Source organism: Mastigoproctus giganteus, chromosome 10, assembly GCF_048544385.1.
Source record: "Mastigoproctus giganteus isolate SK-2022 chromosome 10, ASM4854438v1, whole genome shotgun sequence".
NCBI lineage: Eukaryota > Metazoa > Arthropoda > Arachnida > Uropygi > Thelyphonidae > Mastigoproctus > Mastigoproctus giganteus.
The window spans coordinates 161,568,997-161,592,662 of NC_143584.1; the positions used below are offsets into that span (position 1 = coordinate 161,568,997).

Genomic DNA, 23,666 nt, shown 5'->3' on the forward strand with positions numbered 1-23,666 from the left:
TATCGTTCTGCACAAACTACATTAAAGACTAGAAAGCTATCGCATCTGCCATGTCAGAGGTATCACGTGATTAGGCGCGATTTTGAAACCGTAGCGATTTCTCCTGTCATTTACGTATATCATTCGTCTGCTTCTAGTTCCGCCGAAAAGGGGTAGCGATACAGCTTCTGTCCAAGTCGGAAATAAGGATGGTAAGTACTTATATATATAAATAATATGAAAGACTGCACATCTCTTAGCGCTGTCTTTTTTAGTAGTAGATGTCTCTGCGGTGTCTTATAAAACCGCTTCTTGCTCTTTATTTTTTTTTAAACAACAAATGACATTTAAAAGTATTTTGTAATGACAGGCATTTTCAAATAACGCTTCAAGTTTTTTCTTTTTTCACGAGTTCCAGTTATTCGAAATTATATGTTTTTATAGTAATAGAGGTAATGAGCTTAGCACATTACTGATGTTAAGTTACTGCTGCATTTTCTTAGTGTTTCGCGCTTACGTTTTTTCTCCTATCATTTGAACTATATCACGTAAAAGTACACGCGAGACACGTTAGGCGAAAAACATAATTACTTAATCCTATTTTAAGTTGTCCTTGCGTGTGGAGCAAGTAATGTACTTGGCTTCTTTAGAGTAACATGCTCCGTGTAGCGGTTCTTCAACAGTTGCCTAAATACTAATGCTGCTATATTTATTTGGCTGGGACTCCTTTGGCTGCCAAGACTGGGTTAGTACATCTTAAGACAGACTAAGCTCATGTTCCCAGGTTTTTCGTAACTGTGAATATGATGTTCTCTTGCGAATACTCGAACAATACTCTACTTCACTGTTCTAAAGAAAATTCTTATGGATATATGAGAAAGAATAAAGTATTACTTCCGTGAATAACTTTTATTCTGCATGCATATTAGATAAAACACGCCATCAAATTGATGTTTAACGTTGACAGCATTGTTATGAAGATAAATGGTAGGTAATTTGAACTTATGTGCGTATTATGAAAACTTGTATAGAGGTTAAATGAGTTCGTAATGATGGTTTTTACAGACTGAAATTTATACTAATAGAAAGGTTGAATGTATTCATTTTATAGCTAATGTGTTTTCATTTGTTTTACTTTTCTCCTGAGCGTGAAACCTGGTGGCTAAATTTATTGTTACTAAATATATATAAAATGCCCATATATAAAATGGCCCACGGTATCTAATATTCCATTTTGAGTTAAATCGTGTTTTCTTATGGAGATGACGTTTTATTTACAAGATTTTTGTGAGCGTATTGATAACGCTATTAATATATTAATAATTTTACTGGCTAAATTTACAAAATTATATCTGCTGCTAGTAAGTCTGTGTTTCTTAATAATAATAATAATAATAATAATAATAATATTTATTAAATCTTTGACAAATATACTGAAGCAAACTCATTGAGCAGCAATTACTCCTTATCAACAAGTTCATTTATTAACAAAATAATATAGTACTTTTGTTGTGTTTGTTCATTACGGAATACAGTTTACTGGGAATATCAACCTACTGGTAATATCAACGCATTTTGTGTAATTAATGCTGTGAAGGATCATGCAGTAATCTGGCTACGGGTGCCTGGACGATTTTGTAATTCTAGTCGTCCCCCCCCCCCCTTTTTTGTTATTTCTATGTGATAACAATTAAACTAACAAACATAGCAAAATGACAACAACATAGGACAAGTGGAAAGACTAACGATGAGTCTAGACTTGCCTCTCTGATGGATTTATAAAAAATCTCGGATAGAGGAGGAGGATGTTGATAAATCTTTGTGTTAATCACGCAGGAGGATGTCAGTGAAATATGTATTGCGTTAGCATATTATCACTACAAGGTATTTATTATAATATTAATATTAAACAAAAAATATTTACTTTTTTTCACAAGAGATTTCATTAATAAATTTCATTAATAGATTTCGTTAATAGATTTCATTAATTTCATGGATTAGTGGGTCTTGACTACTCAAGTTGTCTGTTCAACTGACTAATAAAATTGAAGTGATAATTTTATAAAGAAAGAATGCATTTAAGTTTAACTAAGATCAGATATTCAGAACCATTTATCCCTGATTTCATACGAACTGAGTTATTATAACGAATCGATTAATTTAAAATACATACATTGACATAGCCAAGAGGTCAGGACCGGGCGTGCAGTAGCACACGCTCTTTGAGTAGACCGTGGCCCAAGCCTGTGACTACTAATTACGATTAACTATTGTGTTCATGATTTTTTGTAAACTCCTCCGACGGGAGTATAAACGAGGAACAGATACATGATTACGAGGATGACGGCAGGGAGCAAGTTGCAGTAGAGTGGGGGATCCTGGAGATTGTCTAGATCAGGGGTCCCAGATGTTAGTGACACGCCTCTCGATAGTGGAAAAATAACATAAAATCTGTTATCTAATTTATACAACCGATTTATAAAATCAGAAATTAAGCTAAGCACGTACGGTTTAAATTCCAATTTTATTGCTGTAAATTATGACCCATGTTTCTTTTAGGGTTAATGTAGCGCAGGTGGTCACGTAGGGCATTAGCGAGAACCTCTGACATCGATTCTGTGAGGACGAACATATATTAAATTTATTTTATAAAGGTATGTAGAGTTCTTTTTATTGTATTTTTTTTTTTTTTTTACATGCACTTTAGCGAAAAATTCCTTTACTTAGTTAGCAAAAACATTAGGTAGTCCAGACGTGGGTTACCAAATGTGTGTGTCGGGGGATATTGATTCAAATAGCTTCTGGGTCCGACAAATTTAGTACCTTTTTTTTTTTTTTTTTTTTTCTGTATTGGCAATCTTGGATTAAATGTTGAGCATTAAGCCAAGTTCTTCAGCGCACATTAGCATCATGTGTGGCAAAAAAAGTTTGGAATTCGCAAATATAATTCAGTAATATGAATCAGGGTGGATTTAGCGCTAAGTGATGGAAGAGGGTTTTATCTAGTGGCAGGTGTGCCACAATCAGTAGCGTAACTGCTACATGTTCTCCCCCTGAGATTCATGAACGGAACCCCATGCTCTTTAGTACCGATTCAAACTAATCTTCCGGGACCTTGACTCCTTTGGGGTGACTCATCTCGCTGTGTGGTAGTTTCGCGCTAGTCAGAATAATGGAGTTAGTGGTTCCCGGGATCATTTTTTTTAGTCAGGATTCTTGCTTGTTGGACCCAGGTCTACTGTTATTCATAAAATCCTACATTATTAAATAATAATAATAATAATTAAATAATATTAAATATTAAATAATTATTCAGGGATTAATTCCTCAAAACTCCCTCCAGGGAATTTCCCATGAAAAACAAGTGTGTAGAGAAATTTTGAAAGTTAACAAATTAAATTGAATTTCAAGCACTAGCATTTCATATTTTTAGTTAGAATATTTTTGTAGAATGTTTTATGTTTTTATATTACGGAATACCTATTTCTTGAAGGGATAACGGAACTTGCCTTGTTTTCTTAGCATGTATTACATATTGTTGCACCTGGAAGACTACTGTACAAATTGGAGCAGTATGGCATTAAGGGCAGGTTGCTACAATGGATAAAAGGATGGTTGAGTGGGAGAAGACAGAGAGTGGTAATCAATGGACACTGCTCTTTGTGGACTAATGTTATTAGTGGTGTACCCCAGGGTTTGGTGTTGGGCCCATTGTTGTTTTGTATATTTATAAATGATATTGATGAAGGTATATCAAGCGTAATCTCGAAGTTTGCAGTTGATGCAAAGGTTGGTATTGTTGTTAAAGGAGTGGCAACTGAAGTTTAACATTGACAAATGCAAAGTACTACATATGGGTAGCAGTACCAACTGTGTGGTGCTACGCTCAGGGTAGTGGAGAATGAAAGAGAACTGGGGGTAATTGTGCAGTCAGATATGAAGTTTTCTGTCTGAGCAGTGCAGCTGCAGAGCAGGTCATGGTGTCGTCAGTGATATACAGGAATTTTTATAGCAGGGCAATGGTTAGGCCACACCGTCAGTACTACATACAAGTCTGGAAGCCTCATTTTAGGAAGTATTAGAAAGAGTACAGAGAAGGGCAACAAGACTGGTGAGGAGAACAAAGGGATGCTCTTACGAAGAAAGGCTTAAGTTCTGATAATTGCAGCATCTGAAGACTAGGCACCTGCGAGGTGATCTGATTGAGGTGTATGAGGCCTTGAATGGATTGAGCAGGCTCAATGCTGATGAGATTCTTCCTCTTGCTCAGATTATAAACCTGAGCAAGAGCAGAGCGTAAACTAAAATTGAGGAAAGACAGTTGACGAATAGATATATGGAAATTTGCCTTAGCCATTGGGTAGTTGATTTCTGGAATAAACTTCCATCTGTTGTTGTGGATGTTGATAGCTTAAATAAATTCAAGGCAGAACAAGACAACATTTGGAATGAATGGATCAGTGAAATGGGAAGGTTTTTTTTTTTTTTGGCTGATGCTATATAAGCTTGCTTTCTTGCATCATATGCCTCTACTAATGCTAATGTTCATTCAGATAACAAAGTGATTTTTTGCTTTGTTATAAACGAGTATGTAATATGCTAACAGTTGTTACAAGTGGTGAGCGCCATAACAGGTGGTCTTAATTTTAATTTAATTAATTTGTATATATCATTTCCAATTATTCATTTAAATTGGCAGATATGGAGGAAAACAGGGATCGAAATGGGATTTTTTCCCAAACAGAATGCCTGTTAATAAAATATTATTTTTAATAATGAAATATGTACACGATCCATGTGGGTAGCAGAGTGGTTAGAATCGCTAGCCTCCCACACACACAGTTGGAAGTGCGCTAGTTCGAATCCCGTCAAGAATTTTTATTGGCTTTTTCATTGTGATTAGCCTTATTAGTAGTTACCAATGCGTTTAGGGCATAAGCCTCAAGTTATGGAAAAGTCTAGACTATGTATAAAGTATAGTGCGAGAGCATCAATAATACACTATACTCTCGCACTATACTTATACATAGTCTAGACTTTTCCATAACTTGAGGCTTATGCCCTAAACGCTTTATAGTCTAAATACATCATACACCATCAGGCATCTCTCATATTGTGGAGTCATACTTCATAACTGTTTTGCCATCATTGCATCACTTGGGTACCTACCCACCCACCGAAGAAGGGCCAAATAGTCCTGAAACGGCACTAGGGGGAGCCTGATGATGTCCGGAGTTTCCAAGAATAGGTAACAACAGCCTTCTCCACTGGGGAAGCATTGCCTATTCAAGGAATTTTTGAGTTTTTGAGTGGTGTGAGTTGAAGGAGTTACTGTCCTTTTTATTTTTCTACACCGTTTCTTTTCCTCTTCCACTCCTACTATTACTTTCCCTCTACCTTTTTGCTTTTCTAAGTCTAATAGGGACAACTGGATAGTCGAGTTATCCCACACAAATACAAAATAGCCCTGAAACGGTGCCGTCTGGGTAGTGGTATCCATCTGAGAATAAGTAACATTAGTCTTCTCCTCAGGTAAAGCGTTACTTATTCAAAGTAGTGCAATATCATGGCAACTCGTTGTGAAGGCAGTCACAATGAGATATAACTTAAAACGATGCCGCTTTGCTAATATTCTGTTCATTCAGATTTGGCTATGTATTATTGATGCTCTCGCACTATACTTATTCATAGTTACCAATGCTTGTGACAAATAGGAACAGAGTGCCGGTGCTTTCCTGTCTTTTAGCATTAGCATTAGCATTAGTAGAGGCATTTGATGCAAGAAAGCAAGCTTATGCAGCATCAGCCAAAAAAAAAAAAAAAAAAAAATAAATAAAAAAATAAATAAATAAAAAATAACCACTTCCACTTCACCCCTCTGTTCGTTCGAAATACTTGTCCAGCTGAGCCTTAAACTTATTTAGGCTATCAACTTCCACGACAAGGGATGGAAGTCTATTCCACCAACCAACCACCCGCTGGCTAAAGGCAAATTGCCTCACGTCTATCCTACATCTATCTTTCCTCAATTTGAATTTATGCCCTCTCAGGTGATTATTCTGAGCAAGAGGAAGAATCCCATCAGCATTGAGCATGCTCAAACCATTCAAGGCTTTATACACCTCTATCAGATCACCTCGCCGGTGCCTAGTCTCCAGACACTGTAATTTGCAAAACTTAAGCCTTTCTTCGTAAGAGCACCCCTGTGTTCCATTCACTAATCTTGTTGCCCTTCTCTTTTCCGAGCCATAGAGGTTCGATTTATATGTAAATTGAACCAATTTATATGTAATTTAAGGGTGGCTGCTTTAAAGGAGTTTAGTTATATTTATTAATTAGTATTTTGCGTAACTAGACTCTACAGCTTTGAAATTTTGCCATATGCTATTCATAGTGTTGCATTTTTACCCCCAAAACAAGCGATTTAGGCTGTGCAAAAGAAGCGAGCAGAGGGTGGAGCCCCCCCCCTAGTATTCTGGGGAATTTTTCTGTAGGCCATAGTAGTAACGCCGATCCTCAGCTCTATTGTGTGATACTAAATAATTCACCTGCCATTCTTAAATTAAGAGTCATATCTCTCTCTATACATTTTATTTGACCTTGAGAATGCTGTGTGGTGGGGTAGCCAATGGGAGAAGAGAGATGCAGATCACATGGTACAATTGGGCGAGGTACAATTGTCACATGGTACAATTGTACACATGGTACAATTACCTATGCATTTGTAGTAACAATTATGTCACTACAAATGCATAGGTAAATAATTACATAGATCATTTCCTGATTAGATATCGATCAGTGCATGTTGACAGGAATGTCTGGAATCTGTGGCATTTGATTTGCTAATTATATGTACTAATGTAGTAATTAACACAATACTGCAACCTAGATTGGCAATCACCAATTTCGAGAGAAAATGACACCGTCAGGAGCACAGAAATAGAGAGAAACATGCCGAGAGGTTACAAACTAATGAGAGAATAAGTTCAATGATGATGGAGCAAGTGGATAAACAATGTGACAGGAAGCAGGTAGCCAATATGGACAAAGAACATGCCGAAACTTAGTGAACCGTTTAAATGGCTCAGACGTAATGTCTGATCTTCACAAGATTCTGATAACGAAAAACCACTGGAGTATCATATTGCGATTTAGGCTGTGCAAAAGAAGCGAGCAGAGGGTGGAGCCCCCCCCCTAGTATTTTATTATTATTATTCAATTTATTGCATATGCTTCACCCCTGAACAGCCTTCAGCTTGGGGGGGGGGAGTGCATGTATACATTTATACATTATAACCAGACAATAAACATACAAATTGTACATAAAATATGCATACATAAACATTAGGTTCTATAGAATACTACAACAAATAACGGCCAATACAAGCAAATAAAGCACACACACAGTAGACTTTCAGAATAATGGCATCTTCAGGGATTCAAGGTGCCGTTATTTCGATTTTTCCGTTATCTGGAAAATTTTTTTTTTTTTTTTTAAAATACGTTTAATAGTTACCAATGCTTGTGACAAGCATTGGTAACTATTAAATTGTTACCAATGCTTGTCACAAGCATTGGTACGTTTAATAGTTACCAATGCTAATGAGGCTAAATAAGAAATAGAGAGATTAAGAATGCAATTTTATTACCTGTGCATAAAAAAACAAACATGTTGACAATCTAATGTTATATTCTGCCATTAATACACTCCAGCTTACACCCCGTTCTATTTTCTTTATGATATCAGGTTTAGCCTGTATGGGTAGCATAGTGGTATTGTCACTGTCCTCCCCACACTGGGTGGAAAAGGCCCTGGTTCAAATCCTGTCGATGGCGCGAGGAACTTTTATGGGCTTTTTATCCAGCAAAACAGGCAAATCGGCAAGGGAACACATGCAATTAACAGACAAAATACACATGGGTATATGAATTAACTTTCCGGACGACCCTAATGTAATATTTTGGATTATATAAAGTTTGTCACTAAGCTTTAATGTTGTTCTTCTTTTCTTCTCTGTATGAGGTTTATTAACTTTAGGAGCCATAGTGAGGGGTTTTTAATAAAAAAAATGAAAACAGTGGTTTTACATTTATGATAATCCATGATATCAGTACAGAATTCACTTTCAAAATGACGAACTTAAACAAATACAGTAATCACGTGACTTGCATTTTCTTTTTTTTTCACACCCTAGTCAGCACTGCAAGACATCTGCAGTGTATGTAAACATCCGATTGCAATGCACCATTAGCTCGAATGTTCTGTTATTCTGGATGCCATTATTTCGACAGTCTACTGTATATACAGTGACACAAGCAAAAGGTAGAGACATATAAATACATACAGATTGTAATATATACAACTAACATACGTGTACATATAAATAATTTAAAACAAATTAATTCTCCTCAGCAGAGGAGCAAAGTAGGGTTAACAGAGAGTCCATCCCAAAGGCGATAATCAGGAAAAGTGCTACAGCTGTATATGATGGTATATATCCTGTATTTTCTGAGATCTGTATGCTTTATCATCACAGAACTTGTGGGGGGGGGTCAACCTTCAGGGTGTTGTATGTTTGGAGGGGGTTAGCTGTAAAAAATCTTCTAAGCATGGTAAAATTCTGCAATTCTTAGAGGAGTCCATATCATTGCAAAGGATATGGGACAGCCTAGGGGCTCATAACAAGACGATCGGCGAGGAGCTGACAGAGGTTGCATAGTAGATTTCCTACCACGAGTAACTGATTCCAAGGTGTGCAACCAAGGTTTACATACAATATAGACCTTGAGATGGTGAAAGGGTGGCCATTAACACAGTTCAACCACCTTAAAATCCAGTACTTGATACCTATGAATTTTTTGATGTTAGTGAGGGAAGAAGAGGATCAGATCATTGAGGCATACCTGGGAATCGGAACAAGACATGTTTGTGTATAGCGAGTGGCAAGTTTGTTGTTGTTTACTCCAGTAATTTCCTGTCTTATTGCCTACATTGCCGACAGAATTTTTGCCTTAGTGTTGGCAAAGTGCTGTTGGAAGGTCAGGTCTTCACCCCGTGTAAGCCCTAGATCAGTGTGATGTGAGACCTTTCGGACCCTAATACTATTGATATCAGTGGCGTAGCTACCATGTAGGCAGGCAAGGCAATTGCCTCTGGGCCCAGGCCCTTTAGGGGCCCGGTGTCTTTAACCGTCTCCTCTTTTTGCAATTTTCATTAATTAAGTAGGGGCCTGAATATGTTCTTTGCCTCTGGGCCTGATAAAGGGTAGCTACACTACTGGTTGATATCTATGTTCCTTCTTCAAGTTGGTGAACGATATTTGAGCTGACTTAGTCAGGTTTATGGATAGGCCAATATTTTCAAGATAAAGGTCAAGTTCTATTAGGGCAGTGGCATGGGTGTTGATAGTGTCAGATTTGCCACTATGTTTGGACAAGAGGAAGAGTTTTATATCATCTGCATAAGTGTTGCAATCAGGATGCATAGACAAAAAGGGATCCAAAGTGGCAGCAAAAAATAGGTCAGAAAGGATGCCATCTTGGGGGACATCCTCTGTAGATGATGTGGTTCAATGAAGGGCGTGTGTTCAAGCCTTAAATGCCTCTGTTTGAGAATGGAAATGAGGACTTTAATAAGCTTCCCTGTATTCTAAAATACCTTTCAAGCGCTAGGGAGTGCACAAGTGAGGCACCTGCCACAGGTGCCGCCTAAAATAGGTGCTACGAGATGTGCTAACTGCATTATGTATTAAGATATGATATGAATTAGGTGCCGTTACAAGGTTTTGCCTTGAGCGCCACAAACACTAGCGCCAACCCTGTAAGGACACCCTATTTCTCTACAACATAAGATGCTTGATATATGGAAAGAAGTTATTATCTTCTCAGGTGTTATACGGCAGTGTTTTTCAAATGGTGGGCCATGAAAAGGCTAATATTGAGTTGACACATATACACACACATTTCGAGATTGAGTCTGTATGCTGTCACTACAAATTGACAGTCCATTGCTAACTGATATGCTGGTATAGTGTATACAACAAGGCAATTACGATGAAGTTGTGAAGTGCACTGGGCCCCTCGATAGGGTGTATATCCCCCCCACACTCCCATCACACCCTAGGCAAAGTAGCTTCAATATAAAAAATAGAAAATAAACGGTACACCATTTTGTATTTCCGGGGACAAAATTAAATAATAATGATTATTATTATTATTAGTATTATTATTATTAAACAGATGAAATTATGAATTTATTTAATTACACAAAGAACACATAGTTATATGATAATGTTAGTAATATTAATTATAAAAATTAAATAAATAAAACTACAGGAACTCTTCCCGACTTATGTAATACTTTATTTATGGAAATTCGATTTTATGTAAGTTTTTGCTGGCCAGTGCAAACTGAAAAAAACATGGAAATGTATTTTGTATCAGTAGGGATAAATGGAGGTATTGTGAAAATATAATGTGAACCCGATAACATATATATATATATATATATTTTTTTTTGTAATTCGTTTCAAGACCTTGGAAGTTCAAATTGCTATATTACTAAGCTATTTATCTCTCTAAAATGTCTTATTTATAATGTAAATTGCACTACACTTTCATCGTTATCATATGTTCCCATTATAAGAATCAATTTTGAATGCCTTTGTGATAATTTTCTAAAGCACGTTTCTGGATCCGACCAAAAAACAATAAATACAACTTGCATTTTCCGATTTATTGGGCTTTTATGTTAGCACAATCTATTATAAACGGGTAGCAAACTTGATCTTATTGCATTTGCGATAATACCAATAACTGGAATTCTGTGGGTTTTTACATTACAGTATTATGGTGAAATGTGTTCCCCTTCACTGAAATCTTCAATCATATAAAAAACAAATTTTCAGAAACTTCACTTCATTCTTATTTATGTATTACAATGATTAAGGGAAAGGGACCAATGGAAAGTTCAAGTGCTGGCAGTGCCAGGTAACGAAACAAAATTGATTTAGAAATGAAGATGAAAATGATTAAGTAGTACGAAGCAGGACAAAGTTTGTCATCTATTGCAGGGGATTTTGGTCTTGCTGCTTCACCAATGAATACTATTTTAAAGGACAGTGCATTTATAAAAGAACATGTCAAAGGATCAACGCACTTAAAATCAACAGTGATCACAAAACAGTGTTCAGTTGCTATATCGAAGATGGAACAGCTATTAATAATATGGATGGAAAATCAGATTCAGAAGCAAGTGCCCCTGAGTCCAATGACCATTCAAACAAAAGCAAGTATTTAGGAAGATATTAAGGATAAGTATGGTGAACCCCAAACCAAGTTTGTGGCAAGCAATGGATGGTTTAATAGGTTCAAGCATCGTGCTAGTTTCCAAAACATTAAAGTATGCGGTGAAGTCGCCAGTATTCTGCAGCTGCAGAGTAATTTTGTGATGTGTTGGAAAAATTATTGATGAAGGTGGCTATTCAACGCATCAGATTTTTAACATTGATGAGACTGCTCTGTATTGGAAAAAAAATGCCGGGACGAACATACGTTGCCAAAGAGGAAAAGATAATGTCAGGTGTCAAGGCTTCAGAAGATAGGGCCTTGCTCTTGCTTGGGGGCTAATTCAGCGGGAGATTACAAATTAAAACCACTGCTTGTGTATCATTCTGGAAATCCTCATGCATTTAAGAGCATCAATAAAGCTACCCTACTAGTGCATTTCCGATCAAACCAGAGAGCATGGATAACAGTGTCTCTCTTTGAGGATTGGTTTAAATAGTGCTTCATTCCCGAGGTTGAAAAATATTGTAAATAAAACGACATTCCTTTCAAGATTTTGCTTCTATTAGATAATGCTCCTGGACATCCAGTGCATCTAGATGATTTCAATTCGAACATGAGGGTCATATTTCTACTGCCAAACATGCCTTCAGTCATCCGACCTATGGATCAGGGTGTTATTTCGAATTTAAAAGCATACTATTTACACACAACATTTGCTCAGGCATTAAGACGGTGCGAAAAAATTGTACATAAAGAGACTTTTGGAAAACTTACAATATTTATCACGCCGATGGCTATAGATCGGCACGTTAGTTTCATGTTTTGAAACTTAAAGTTCCTGGGACTAATTAAGCAAGTGTCCACTTTGTATCTTACTTCTCTGTGAGCTAGGCAATTTTAGTATTAAATAGTGCCAAATAAGCTCCGATTTCACCCCTCTATTCGTTCCAAATACCTGTCCAGCTCAGCATTAAATTTATTTTGGCTATCAACTTCCACAACAAAAAATGGGAGTCTGTTTTACCCACTGGCTAAAGGCAAACTTCCGCACATCTATCCTACAACTGTCATTCCTCAATTTGAATTTATTCCCTCTCAGGTGATTATTCTGAGCTAGAGAAAGAATTCCATCAGCATTGAGCATGCTCAAACCATTCAAGGCTTTATACACCTCAATCAGATCACTTCGCAGGTGCCTAGTCTCCAGACACTGTAATCTGCAAAAATTAAGCTTTCCTTCGTAAGAGCATCCCTTCGTTCCATTCACTAATCTTGTTGCCCTTCTCTGTACTCGTTCCAACAGCTCTACATCCTTCTTAAAATGAGGCCTCCAGATCAGTATACAGTACTTAAGATGTGGCCTGACCATTTGCCTTATACAAGAGGATAATCACCTCCTGATCCCTGCTAGAAATATTCCTGTATATCATTGACAAGACACCATGAGTTACTCTTGCAGACTGTCTGCACTGCTCAGAGAACTTCATATCTGCCTGCACAATTATCCCCAGGTCCTTTTCATTCTCTACCACTGTAAATGTAGTACCACAGAGTTGATACGTTACTCTGGGGTTACTGCTTCCCATATGTAGTAGTTTATATTTATGAATGTTAAACTTAATTTGCCACCTCTCAGCCCATCTGCTCAACTTTTCTAGATCCTGTGGCAGCAGCATACATCATTAACAACCCTGCCAACCTTCATATCGTCTGCAAACTTGGACATTAAGCCTGATATACCATCATCAATATCATTTATAAATACAGAAAACAACAATGGACCTAACACTGAACCCTGAGGGACTCCACTAATAACATTAGTCCACAAAGAGCAGTGTCCATTGATTACAACTCTCTGTCTTCTCCCACTCAACCATCCCTTTATCCATAGCAGCAATTTGCCTCCAATGCTGCACTGCTCCAATTTGTGCAGCAGTCTTTCATGTGCAACAGTATCAAAAGCCTTTCTAAGATCCAAATATATATTATATCAAAGTTATTCCCTGCATCCAGTCCCTTTGTGACCACATCATAGTATCCAATGAAATTGGTCAGACAAGACTTCCTCTTAACAAACCCATGCTGTGTCCGAGCTATAACTGAAGTCTTGTCTAGATGATCCTGCAGTGGTTCTTTAACCAGTGCCTTCATTAATTTCCCTGGAACAGATGTTAAACTAACAGGTCTGTAATTACTTGTGTCGGCCTTTGATACTTCTTTGTGAATTGGGATCACATTTACACATCTCCAGTCCATGGGTACCTCCCCTGATTCCAAGGAAGCTCCATAATTATGGCTAAGGGTTTGCTTACTTCCTTTGCTGCTTCTTTTAATATAACTAGATAGATCCCATCCACCCCTGGTGCCTTTCTTATGTTTATCTTCAACAATTTCTCCTCCACTTTCCTCTCAGTTAATACAAAATCATCTAGCTCACTACCAGAGTTTAGTTCACCTCTGGCATTCCTCTCCCTGAATAACTCCTCATGTGTGAATGTAGCTGCAAAATAGTCATTTAGTTTGTTAGCTACCTGATCAGGATCATCAACAGTTGAACCATCGATATCCAGTGGACCAATCTGATTCATCCCCTTCCTTCTAGAGTTTACATAGGTGAAGAACTCTTTGCCGTATTTCTTTGCATCCTTTGCCAAAGATTTCTCATAATCTGCCTTTGCTTGCCTAATCTCCTTTGTGACTTGGTTACAGACCAGCTTATATCAATCGTAGGCTTCCATGTCACCCATATAATTTCTATGTATCCCATCCATTTTTCTTCTGTGCCACATGTCTCATTAGTTCATCTGACATCCATTTAGGCCTAAATCTTGAACAATATTTCTTAGTTGGTATGTAAAGCCTAGTAGCTTACAAGATTAATTCTTTGAATGCTTCCCATTTTGAATTTGCTGTTGCATCATTTGGTCCCACCGTATAGAATTTAAATACTATCTCGGATCTCCGTAGTCACCTTTATGAAAGCAAAAACCTTTCCCTTTACCCTTGATGGTACTTACCTCTTTGAGTAAATCCCACTTCAGCACACTGTGATCACTGCCACCTAGTGGTTCCTTTATCTGCAGAGTCTTAATGCATGAAGAATCACTACTGATAATCAGATCAATAGTATTACTCCCTCTAGTTGCCTCCCGAACATGCTGATGTAGAAAACGATCATCCCATAAATCCACAAAAGCCTTGCTAACTCTATTTCCCTGTACAGTTTTTTATTATACTTATCAGAGTCATTAGGCCTATAATACACTCCTACTCTCAACTTTGATCTCCCAGTGCTTATGTCACACCAAACTGACTCGACACTGCACTGTCCAGCAATGTCAACTGGTTGTACCTCCTTGGATTTTATGTGTTTCTTATCCAATAGCATAACCCCTCCTCCCGGCCTATCCCGTCTATCCTTCCCGTACACATTGTACTCCCCAAATTCCAGTTCTTCATTCCTTATATCTGTGTGACACCATGTCTCTGATATCCCAACAATATCAGCCTTTGATGTTTTGACCAACACCTCAAATTCATCAAATTTATTTATCAAACTCCTAGCTTTGGTGTACACACAAGTATACATGCATCTGTTCCTATTCTTAGCTACCCTAACACAACCCATGTGTTTACTTGTACCGCAATGAATCCCAGCAGTATCTGAAATCCCCTGCATCTTGTTTTCCAGGCTGCTGCTCATTCCAGTAGAAGCAGTGCAAGAATCTCTTTCACCTCTGCCAGCGGCTATTGTTAATCTATTAGTCCGTGTATCCCCCCCAATCTAGCAGTTTTCTGATGCACCTAACACTGCCTCGATAGCATCAGCAAATATTCTTGCTCCCTTTCTATTTAAGTGTAGCCCATCCACGTAGAAGCAGTCTCTCCTGTTAAGAAGCACAGACCAGGCTGAGAAAAATTCTACCTCTTGAGCCTTGCACAATCTCTCCAGGGCCAAATTGATCGACAAGGCTCTCATCATATACTCCCTCCTATCGTGTCTGGGCAGAATTGCAGACACTTTCAAATTCAACCCCCTAATTCACGGCTTTTTTTCAACAGTGATCTGTACTTAAGTAATTCTGCCGGTCTCTTACTCTTAATATCATTAGTGCCAACGTGTACAACAATATCAGAAAAAATTTCTCTTCAAAAAGTTCTTTGTCATTTATATCTCTTTCACATGTAGAAGGATTTCATATGTAGAAGGAAGGAGGATCTGCCAATTTTGTATGTAAATTACTGCAATGCATTTTAAGGTCTTCATCATTTAAATGAGAAAAATTTAGTAAGAAGTTGAAACATGCATCTATATCTGCTGACATGTCAAATCTAGTTCATATTGAATTAATTGCTGTATCTAAGAGTGTAAAATAGAAGTCTGCCTTATATTTTAATTTTGGTCTCTGATTGTGTTATCTGGCAACTCATAGTCAAATTGATTTTTTTGTGGGTCTTGTTCTCAAAGCTGCCACTGCAGGAAATGTGGTTTCCAAATCCAAGTCATTTGATAATGAGAAAGCCTCAGAAATACACTTTTCAAAATATTCATCAGACCTTTTCATTTCAAAATATTTTATCAAATTGTTCAAGGCTTCTGTACATAACCCCTTACCTGTTGTGTCATTAATTTGATGAAATCCCAAAAAAATGTTCCCTTATTTCTACATCATTGCTGGAATATACAATAAAACATATGATAAATATTAATTGTTCAACATGGCTGCTGTCGGGGTGCAATCTAGAATAATTGAGAAATACTTGGTATTTTTGACTTTACCTAATATTCCTTTCCTTATTTTGTCAGCAGTTAAAGAAATAATTTCATTCTGAAATTTACTTCCCAGATAATGTGGCATATGGCTAATATATATTTTTTTAATATTGGAAAGGTGATCCATTATGTACGAATAAAATTTAGCTAACATTTCAATTGCTTTCTAAAAATTACCATTATTGGGAATGTACAATTCACTTGAGGAACTGCAAAATACAAGAGACTGGACAGCTAAATATTGAACAACAGCAAAAATTCGTTTTAAAATTTCAGTCCACCGATTTTTTTCTAGTTCATACAAGCGACATTGTTTTTTATCTACAGTTGTTTTTTTTTGTTAACATAGACTTCATTGAAAAGTATTTATTATTATTATTAGAAATATGAGTAGAAGATATTTCATGTAGCAAATGAATGCTAGCATGCTTCTAATCGGAAAAGCCAGTTGAGCATAACTGAATATTTGCAGTTCCAAATATTTTACGACAAAAAAAGAAATATACTATTTGTTGAAAGTGAATGTATTAACCAGTCATGATTTACCTTTCCATTGTTTGCTAATTCCCTTGTATAATATACACTTGAAAATCGTCCTTTTTCATTCGAAGGAAATGAAACATTATTCACTTGTTTAGGTCCAATTTCCATCAACATGTCTATCCACTTTCTTGATAAAATTTTGGGCCAACAACCGGGATCTTTGATAGCTTCTATGGGAATGTTTTCATCCACTGCTTTAATTTTCCTTCAATAGAAGCATACTTTTCTTGCTCTACCATAGGGTTGTCCTGTTACTTTATCATCATCATCATCATCAGAAATTTGCTCCAATTCATCGCCTTTTTCTGCATGTGCAATAGTTGTAGTACTTTACAGAAAGGATAGACAGGATAGGAAGGGAGGAGGTGTTGTGCTGTTAATAAAGAAAAACATAAAATCAAAAGAAGTGCATAAAGTTGATATAGATGAACAGTGCACTGTTGAGTCAGTTTGGTGTGACATAAGCACTGCGAAAGCAAAAATTAGAGTAGGAGTGTGTTATAGGCCTAATGACTCGAATGAGTACAATGAACAATTGTACAGAGAAATAGAGTGGGCTAGTAAATCGGAATGTCTTATAATGGGGGATTTTAACTTCCCAGATATTGACTGGAACTTGTGGGTTGGGGCACTCACACACTAATCAGACTTTTGTGGATTTATTGGATGATTGTTTTCTGCAGCAGCATGTTCGAGAGGCAACCAGAGAAAGTAATACTCTTGATCTGGTTATCAGCAGTGATCATTCATGTATTAGGAATTTGCAGATAAAAGAACCACTAGGTGGCAGTGATCACAGTGTACTGACGTGGGATTTACTTAAAGATTTAATTACGATCAGGGGTAAAGGAAAGGGTTTTTGCTTCCGTAAAGGCGAGTACAGTGGTCTCCGACAGTTTTTAAATTCTGTACAGTGGGATCAACTGACGATGTTACCAACAGTAAATTCTAAGTGGGAAGCATTCAAGGAATTAATCGTGGAAGCTACTAAAAGTTTCATACCTATTAAGAAATATTGTTCAAGGTTTAGGCCTAAATGGTTGTCAAATGAACTAATGAGACTCGTAACAGAGAATAAAAATGCATGGGATGCATATAAATTATCAAGCGACTCAGAAGCCTATGGCAGATATAAGTTAATCTGTAATTAGGTCACAAAGGAGGTTCGGCAGGCGAAGGCAGATTACGAGAAATCCTTCGCAAAAGATGCTAAGAAAAACAGCAAGGATTTCTTTACTTATATAAACTCTAAAAGGAAGGGGATGAATCTGATTGGTCCCCTTGACATCGATGGTTCGACTGTTGATGATCCTGCTCAGATAGCAAACAAACTGAATGAGTATTTTGTAGCAGGGTGCTTAATGATCTTGTAATAACTGAGAGCAAAGTGGAAGAGAAATTGTTGAAGTTAAACGTAAGAAAAGCACCTGGGGTGGATGGGATCTATCCAGTTATATTAAAGGAGGCGGCAAAGCAACTAAGCAAACCCTTAGCCATAATTATGAGAGCATCCTTGGACTCAGGGGAGGTTCCCAAGGACTGGAGATGTGCAAATGTGTCCCCAATTCACAGAGGGGGATCGAAGGGTGACACGAGTAATTACAGACCAGTTAGTTTAACTTCTGTTCCAGGTAAAATAATGGAGTCACTGGTTAAAGATGCATTGCAGGATCATCTAGACAAGACTGCAGCAATAATTCAGACACAGCATGGGTTTGTTAAGGTAAAGTCTTGTCTGATAAATTTGATTGGTTATTATGATGTGGTTACAAAGGAACTGGATGCAAAAAATAATTTTGATATCATATATTTGGATTTCAGGAAAGCTTTTGACACTGTTGCGCATGGAAGACTATTTTACAAATTAGAGCAGAATGGTATTAAGGGTAAGTTGCTACAGTGGATAAAAGGATGGTTAAGTGGGAGAAGATAGAGGGTGGTAATCAATGGGTGCTGCTCTTCTTGGACTAATGTTATTAGTGGAGTCCCACAGGGTTCGGTGTTAGGTCCACTGTTGTTTTGTATATTTATCAATGGTATTGATGAAGGTATATCAGGCTTAATGTCGAAGTTTGCAGATGATACAAAGGTTGGCAGGGTTGTTAATGACAGTAATGGCAGTGTGCTACTGCAACAGGATCTAGATAATTTGGGCAGAATGGGGTAAGAAGTGGCAACTGAAGTTTAACCTTGACAAATGCAAAGTACTGCATATGGGTCGAAGTAACCCCAGAAAAACGTACCAACTGTGTGGTACTACACTTAAGGTGGTAGAAAATGAAAAAGACCTGGGAGTAATTGTGCAGTCAGATATGAAGTTCTCTGAGCAATGTAGACAGGCAGCCAGGGCAGGTCATGGGGTTTTGTCAATGATATATAGGAATTTTGCTATTAGAGAAAAGGAGGTGATTATCCCTCTGTATAAGGCAATGGTCAGGCCACGCTTTGAGTACTGCGTACAGGTCTGGAGGCCTCATTTTAGGAAGGATGTAGATTTACTTGAGCGTGTACAGAGAAGGGCAACAAGATTGGTGAGGGGAATGAAGGGATCCTCTTACCAAGAGATACTTAAGTCTGCAAATTGCAGTGGCTGGAGACTAGGCACCTGTGCGGTGATCTGATTGAGGTATATAAGGCCTTGAATGGGTTGAGCATGCTGAATTCTGATGGGAACCTTCCACTTGTTCAGATTGCGAACCTAAGGGGGCATAAATTCAAATTAAGAAAAGACAGATGTAGATTAGATGTGCGGAAATTTGCCTTTAGCCAGCGGGTGGTTAATTGCTGGAACAAACTTCCATCTGTCGTTGTGGAAGTTGATAGGTTGAATAAATTTAAGGAGGAACTGGACAGGCATTTGGAGGGAATGGTGTGATTTTTTTTTTTTTTTTTTTTTGGCTGATGCTGCATAAGCTCATACATTTGCTTTCTTGCATCACATGCCACTACTACTACTACTACTTTTTCAGTACTTTAACATATTTCCTTCTCATTTTTTTTGTTTCTTGTTTTTCTGTTCTTTTTTTTATTATTCTACTTGACTTAATTTTTTTCCTTGGAAACATCATATCTGGGTAATTAATCCAATAATTTTTTTAATGATTTTAAAAATTAATATTTAGTGTATTTTACTCTAACACATTTGAGTAATTTTAATTGACTCTTTTATTTAGTGAGTTAAAAACACTTACCTTTATTATTTGCACTAATCATAAAATTTTGCTACTATTAAATTAATAAAAAGGTTAGCGATAGAAACTCTTTTCTAAATGATAATATTCTGTCTTCTCATACTTTAGTCCCAGTGGGATCCTCCTCTTGCAACACAAGAGTACATTGTCTGCGCTTGGCGTCACAATCATTTAATACAAATTCTGCACAAAGTATACACGTAATAATCAACACAAATCATGCACAACATGAAAAACAAAGTAGTTAGGGCTCCTATTGATATAAAATGTTTTCACAGAGCCTAGTGCTGGTTTTCAATTTTTACAGTATTTGCCTCCTTTTCAGTTGGTTGCCTGTGTGTTGATCACACATTCCCCACACTTTTTGAGCTGCTCTTCCTCTAGTTAACTATCCAGCTGACCTTTGAATTTCCCCAAACTGCCAGCCTCTACCGTCCATGTGGGTAACTTATTCCAGTAATTTATAACACGCTGGCTAAAATAAAACTGCAATCCAGTCTAAACATTTTCCCCATAACTTGAATTTATGGCCCCTAGTTCTAGAATAATTTATAATCGTGAAAATTTCGTCCTCATTCATTTTACTTTTGCCTCCCAGAGCCTTAAACACCTCAATAAAGTCTATCTAGGTCACTCTGTACAAGCTCTGCTTGGTGGTGATCATTAACTACTCTACCAATCTTTACATCATCTGCAAATTTAGACATCACACATTCTATCCCTTCTTCTATGTCATTTAAGAAAATCAAAAGCTACAGTGGTCCCAATATAATATATAATTCCTTGGGGAATCCCACTTCTTACATTTAACCCAATCTGAGAAATAACCATTTATCAAAACCCTCTGCCTCCTTCCCTGAAGCTATCCTGCTATTCATCTAAGGATTTTCCCTGTGATTACAACCTGTTCCAGCTTATAAAGTAAGCACTCATGTGGGACAGTCAAATGCTCTGCTGAAATCTAAATTAACAATGTCAACATATGGGACCCTGTAAAAATAGCCAACCAGATTTGTTATTTTTCGTTATTCAATGTGATATCTGCTTCAAAGAAGGACAAAATGGCTGCAGAATATGTATTAAGACAAGCCTATTTGTTGTTCACATTGTTCAACAGAATATCAGTGGCTGAAAAGTATCCATTTACAAATTATTTTGATTGTATTCTATATGCAAGTTGCAATAGTTAATCATTATTTGAATAAGCTCCTAATTCCTTAAAGAGGCAGTCTGAATTTGTGGATGGCAATATAACAAGTTTCATTTTAATTCTAGTTCTCATGAAAATGGGGACATGTGTAATATAATAGGGAGATGAGTAATACAATAAACAAAGTAGTAACGATACTTTTAACAATAGTCTTCAGAATAACTTTTACGAAAGTAAAAAATAAGCACATGGCATGTGAAACAATTAAGGTCCATTTTATGGCGACATACCATATCTTACCCTGTTATTAATATTACTTGTTTCTGTCACAGAGAAGGCCAGCAGTGAGCATCTACAGTATAACCAAAAACATCTAGCACATGCTCTCGGTGGCCTATTTAAAATTTACAAAAACTGACCTCCTAGCCTTCATATAAAATCTGTGACAGATTCTGCACATCTTCACCACATGTGCCTTCAATATCTCTGATTGCATTGGGTCTGATGCTTTGTAGTTACACTACTGGTCCTGTACCACCAAATACGGAGGATGCGGAAAGGTCAGGGAATGACCACCGCATATTCCCGGAGCAATATGGCCTTAGTTGCTAATGCTCCAAAAAAACAAACATCCTCACAAACACTGGTCCTGTACTTGGTTTGTGTTTTTTATTTTGAATAGAATGAATGGACCTTGGTTAATGGGTCTTGGATGATATCTTGCTTGTTCATTGAACATAGTTCCTTTATATTTATTTTCTTTTTCTTAATTTCATTATTGACAACAATGGATAATTCAATAAGAAATTAAATCCATGCAACTTAGGAAACATAATTTCTTAATTCATTAAGAAATTAAGTTTGCTAATTTCCAAAGTTTTTTTTTTTTTTTTTTGCATTGGTGAAACTACTATACTGCCAGGTCTGCCATTTAGGGGGAGGGAAGGGTATTACGGCTGGTTTTGTATGATTGCTAAGATTGCACAGGATTATTCAGTAATCTGCAGGGTTTCCCAGAATTATAGTTCCACCTCTGACTTTTGTCCTTTTTTTGGCAGATATTTTTCTTTAGCTTTGTGTGGTGGTGATTTTGCTTCCCCCACTTCCTCTGTTTCATTAGTTTTAAATTTGTTGTCTTCCTTTTAGGTTAAATATAGCTTAGTAATGATTACTATTTTGTTAATTGGTTTCATTTTTGTTTGAGTCACTTTCTATTTTTATTTTTTATTTTTTTAGCCTGTCTTCTGGTTTGGAGTACATAGTTTTCTTTTAAATGGTTATGAGTGAACTGATCATTTAGCTAATACTTAAGGTAGTCTTGTGTTTTTTGAGTAATTTAATAAATAAATATAATCAATTTAGCCTTTGTCACTTTATGGGGATAATTTTTAAATGAAAATAAATAAGCTTTCATTAAGTAAACATGCAGTGAATTACATGCAGTATTTTATAATGAAGTTCAGAAGAGCCGGTTGCTTTTTTTTTTTTTTTTTTGGCAGATTTCTTTTTTTGAAGTTATATTGAGTTCAGTATTGAGTTTATTAGTTGGTGGGTTCTCTATAATTTTTCCTTCACAACAGGAAAGCTTTTGTAATAACTGAGAGCAAAGTGGAGGATAAATTGTTCATTAAACATAAGAAAGGCACCTGGGGTGGATGGGATCTATCCAGTTATATTAAAGGATGCAGCAAAGGAAGTAAAAGTAAGTAAATCCTTAGCTATAATTATGAGGGCTTCCTTGGACTCAGGGGAGATCCCCATGGACTAGAGATGTGCAAATGTATACCCAATTCATAAAGGGGGGGATCAAAGGGTGACACGAGTAATTACAGACTCATTAGTTTAATTTCTGTTCTGGGGAAATTAATGGCGGTACTGGATAAAGTAGCATTACAGGATCATCTAGACAAGATTGCAATTATAGTTCAGACATTGATTTGGCACATTATGGCCACAGCTGCCAATGCGCCATTAAAAACCAAACCAAGCCAAATAGTTCAGACACAGTATGGGTTTGTTAAGGGGAAGTCTTGTCTGACCAATTTGATAGGATACTATGAAGTCACAAAGGAACTGGATGCAAAAAATAATATCATGTTGATATCATATACTTAGATTTAAGGAAAGCTTTTGATACTGTTGCACATGGAAGCCTGCTGTCCAAATTCGAGCAGTATGGCATTAAGGGCAAATTGCTGCTATGGATAAAGGGATGTTTGTGTGGGAGAAGGCAGAGAGTGGTAATCAATGGACACTGCTCTTCATGGACTAATGTTATTATTGGAGTTTCCCAGGGTTCGGTGTTGGGCTCATTGTTGTTTTCTGTATTTATTAATGATATCGATGAAGGTATATCAGGCTTAATGTCCAACTTTGCAGACAATATGAAGGTTGGCAGGGTTGTTAATGACACTAATGACAGTACGCTACTGAAACAGGATCTAGAAAAGTTGAACAGATGGGCTGAAAGATGGCAACTGAAGTTTAACATTGACAAATGTAAAGTACTGCATATGATTAGCAGTAACCCCAGAGTAACGTATCAACTGTGTGCTACTACACTCAGGGTAGTGAAGAATGAAAAAGACCTGGGAGTAATTGTGCAGTCAGATATGAAGTTTTCTGATCAGTGGAGACAGGCTGCAAGAGTAGCGCATGGTGTCTTGTCAGTGATATACAGGAATTTTTCTAGCAGAGATAAGGAGGTGATTATCCCCTTGTATAAGGCAATGGTCAGACC

The 23,666-nt window shown here is 37.0% G+C and overlaps 1 protein-coding gene across 1 annotated transcript in view; it reads left to right on the plus strand.

The window, feature by feature from the left end:
- Nucleotides 1-720: 720 nt before the first annotated feature.
- LOC150079433 (uncharacterized) overlaps nucleotides 721-23,666 on the plus strand; it is a 253,655-nt gene continuing 230,709 nt past the window's right edge. The window contains exon 1 of the mRNA XM_090382498.1: nucleotides 721-966. Coding sequence (XP_090238624.1) covers nucleotides 964-966 — 3 coding nt within the window. The 5' untranslated portion in view covers nucleotides 721-963. The remainder of the gene's footprint in view (nucleotides 967-23,666) is intronic.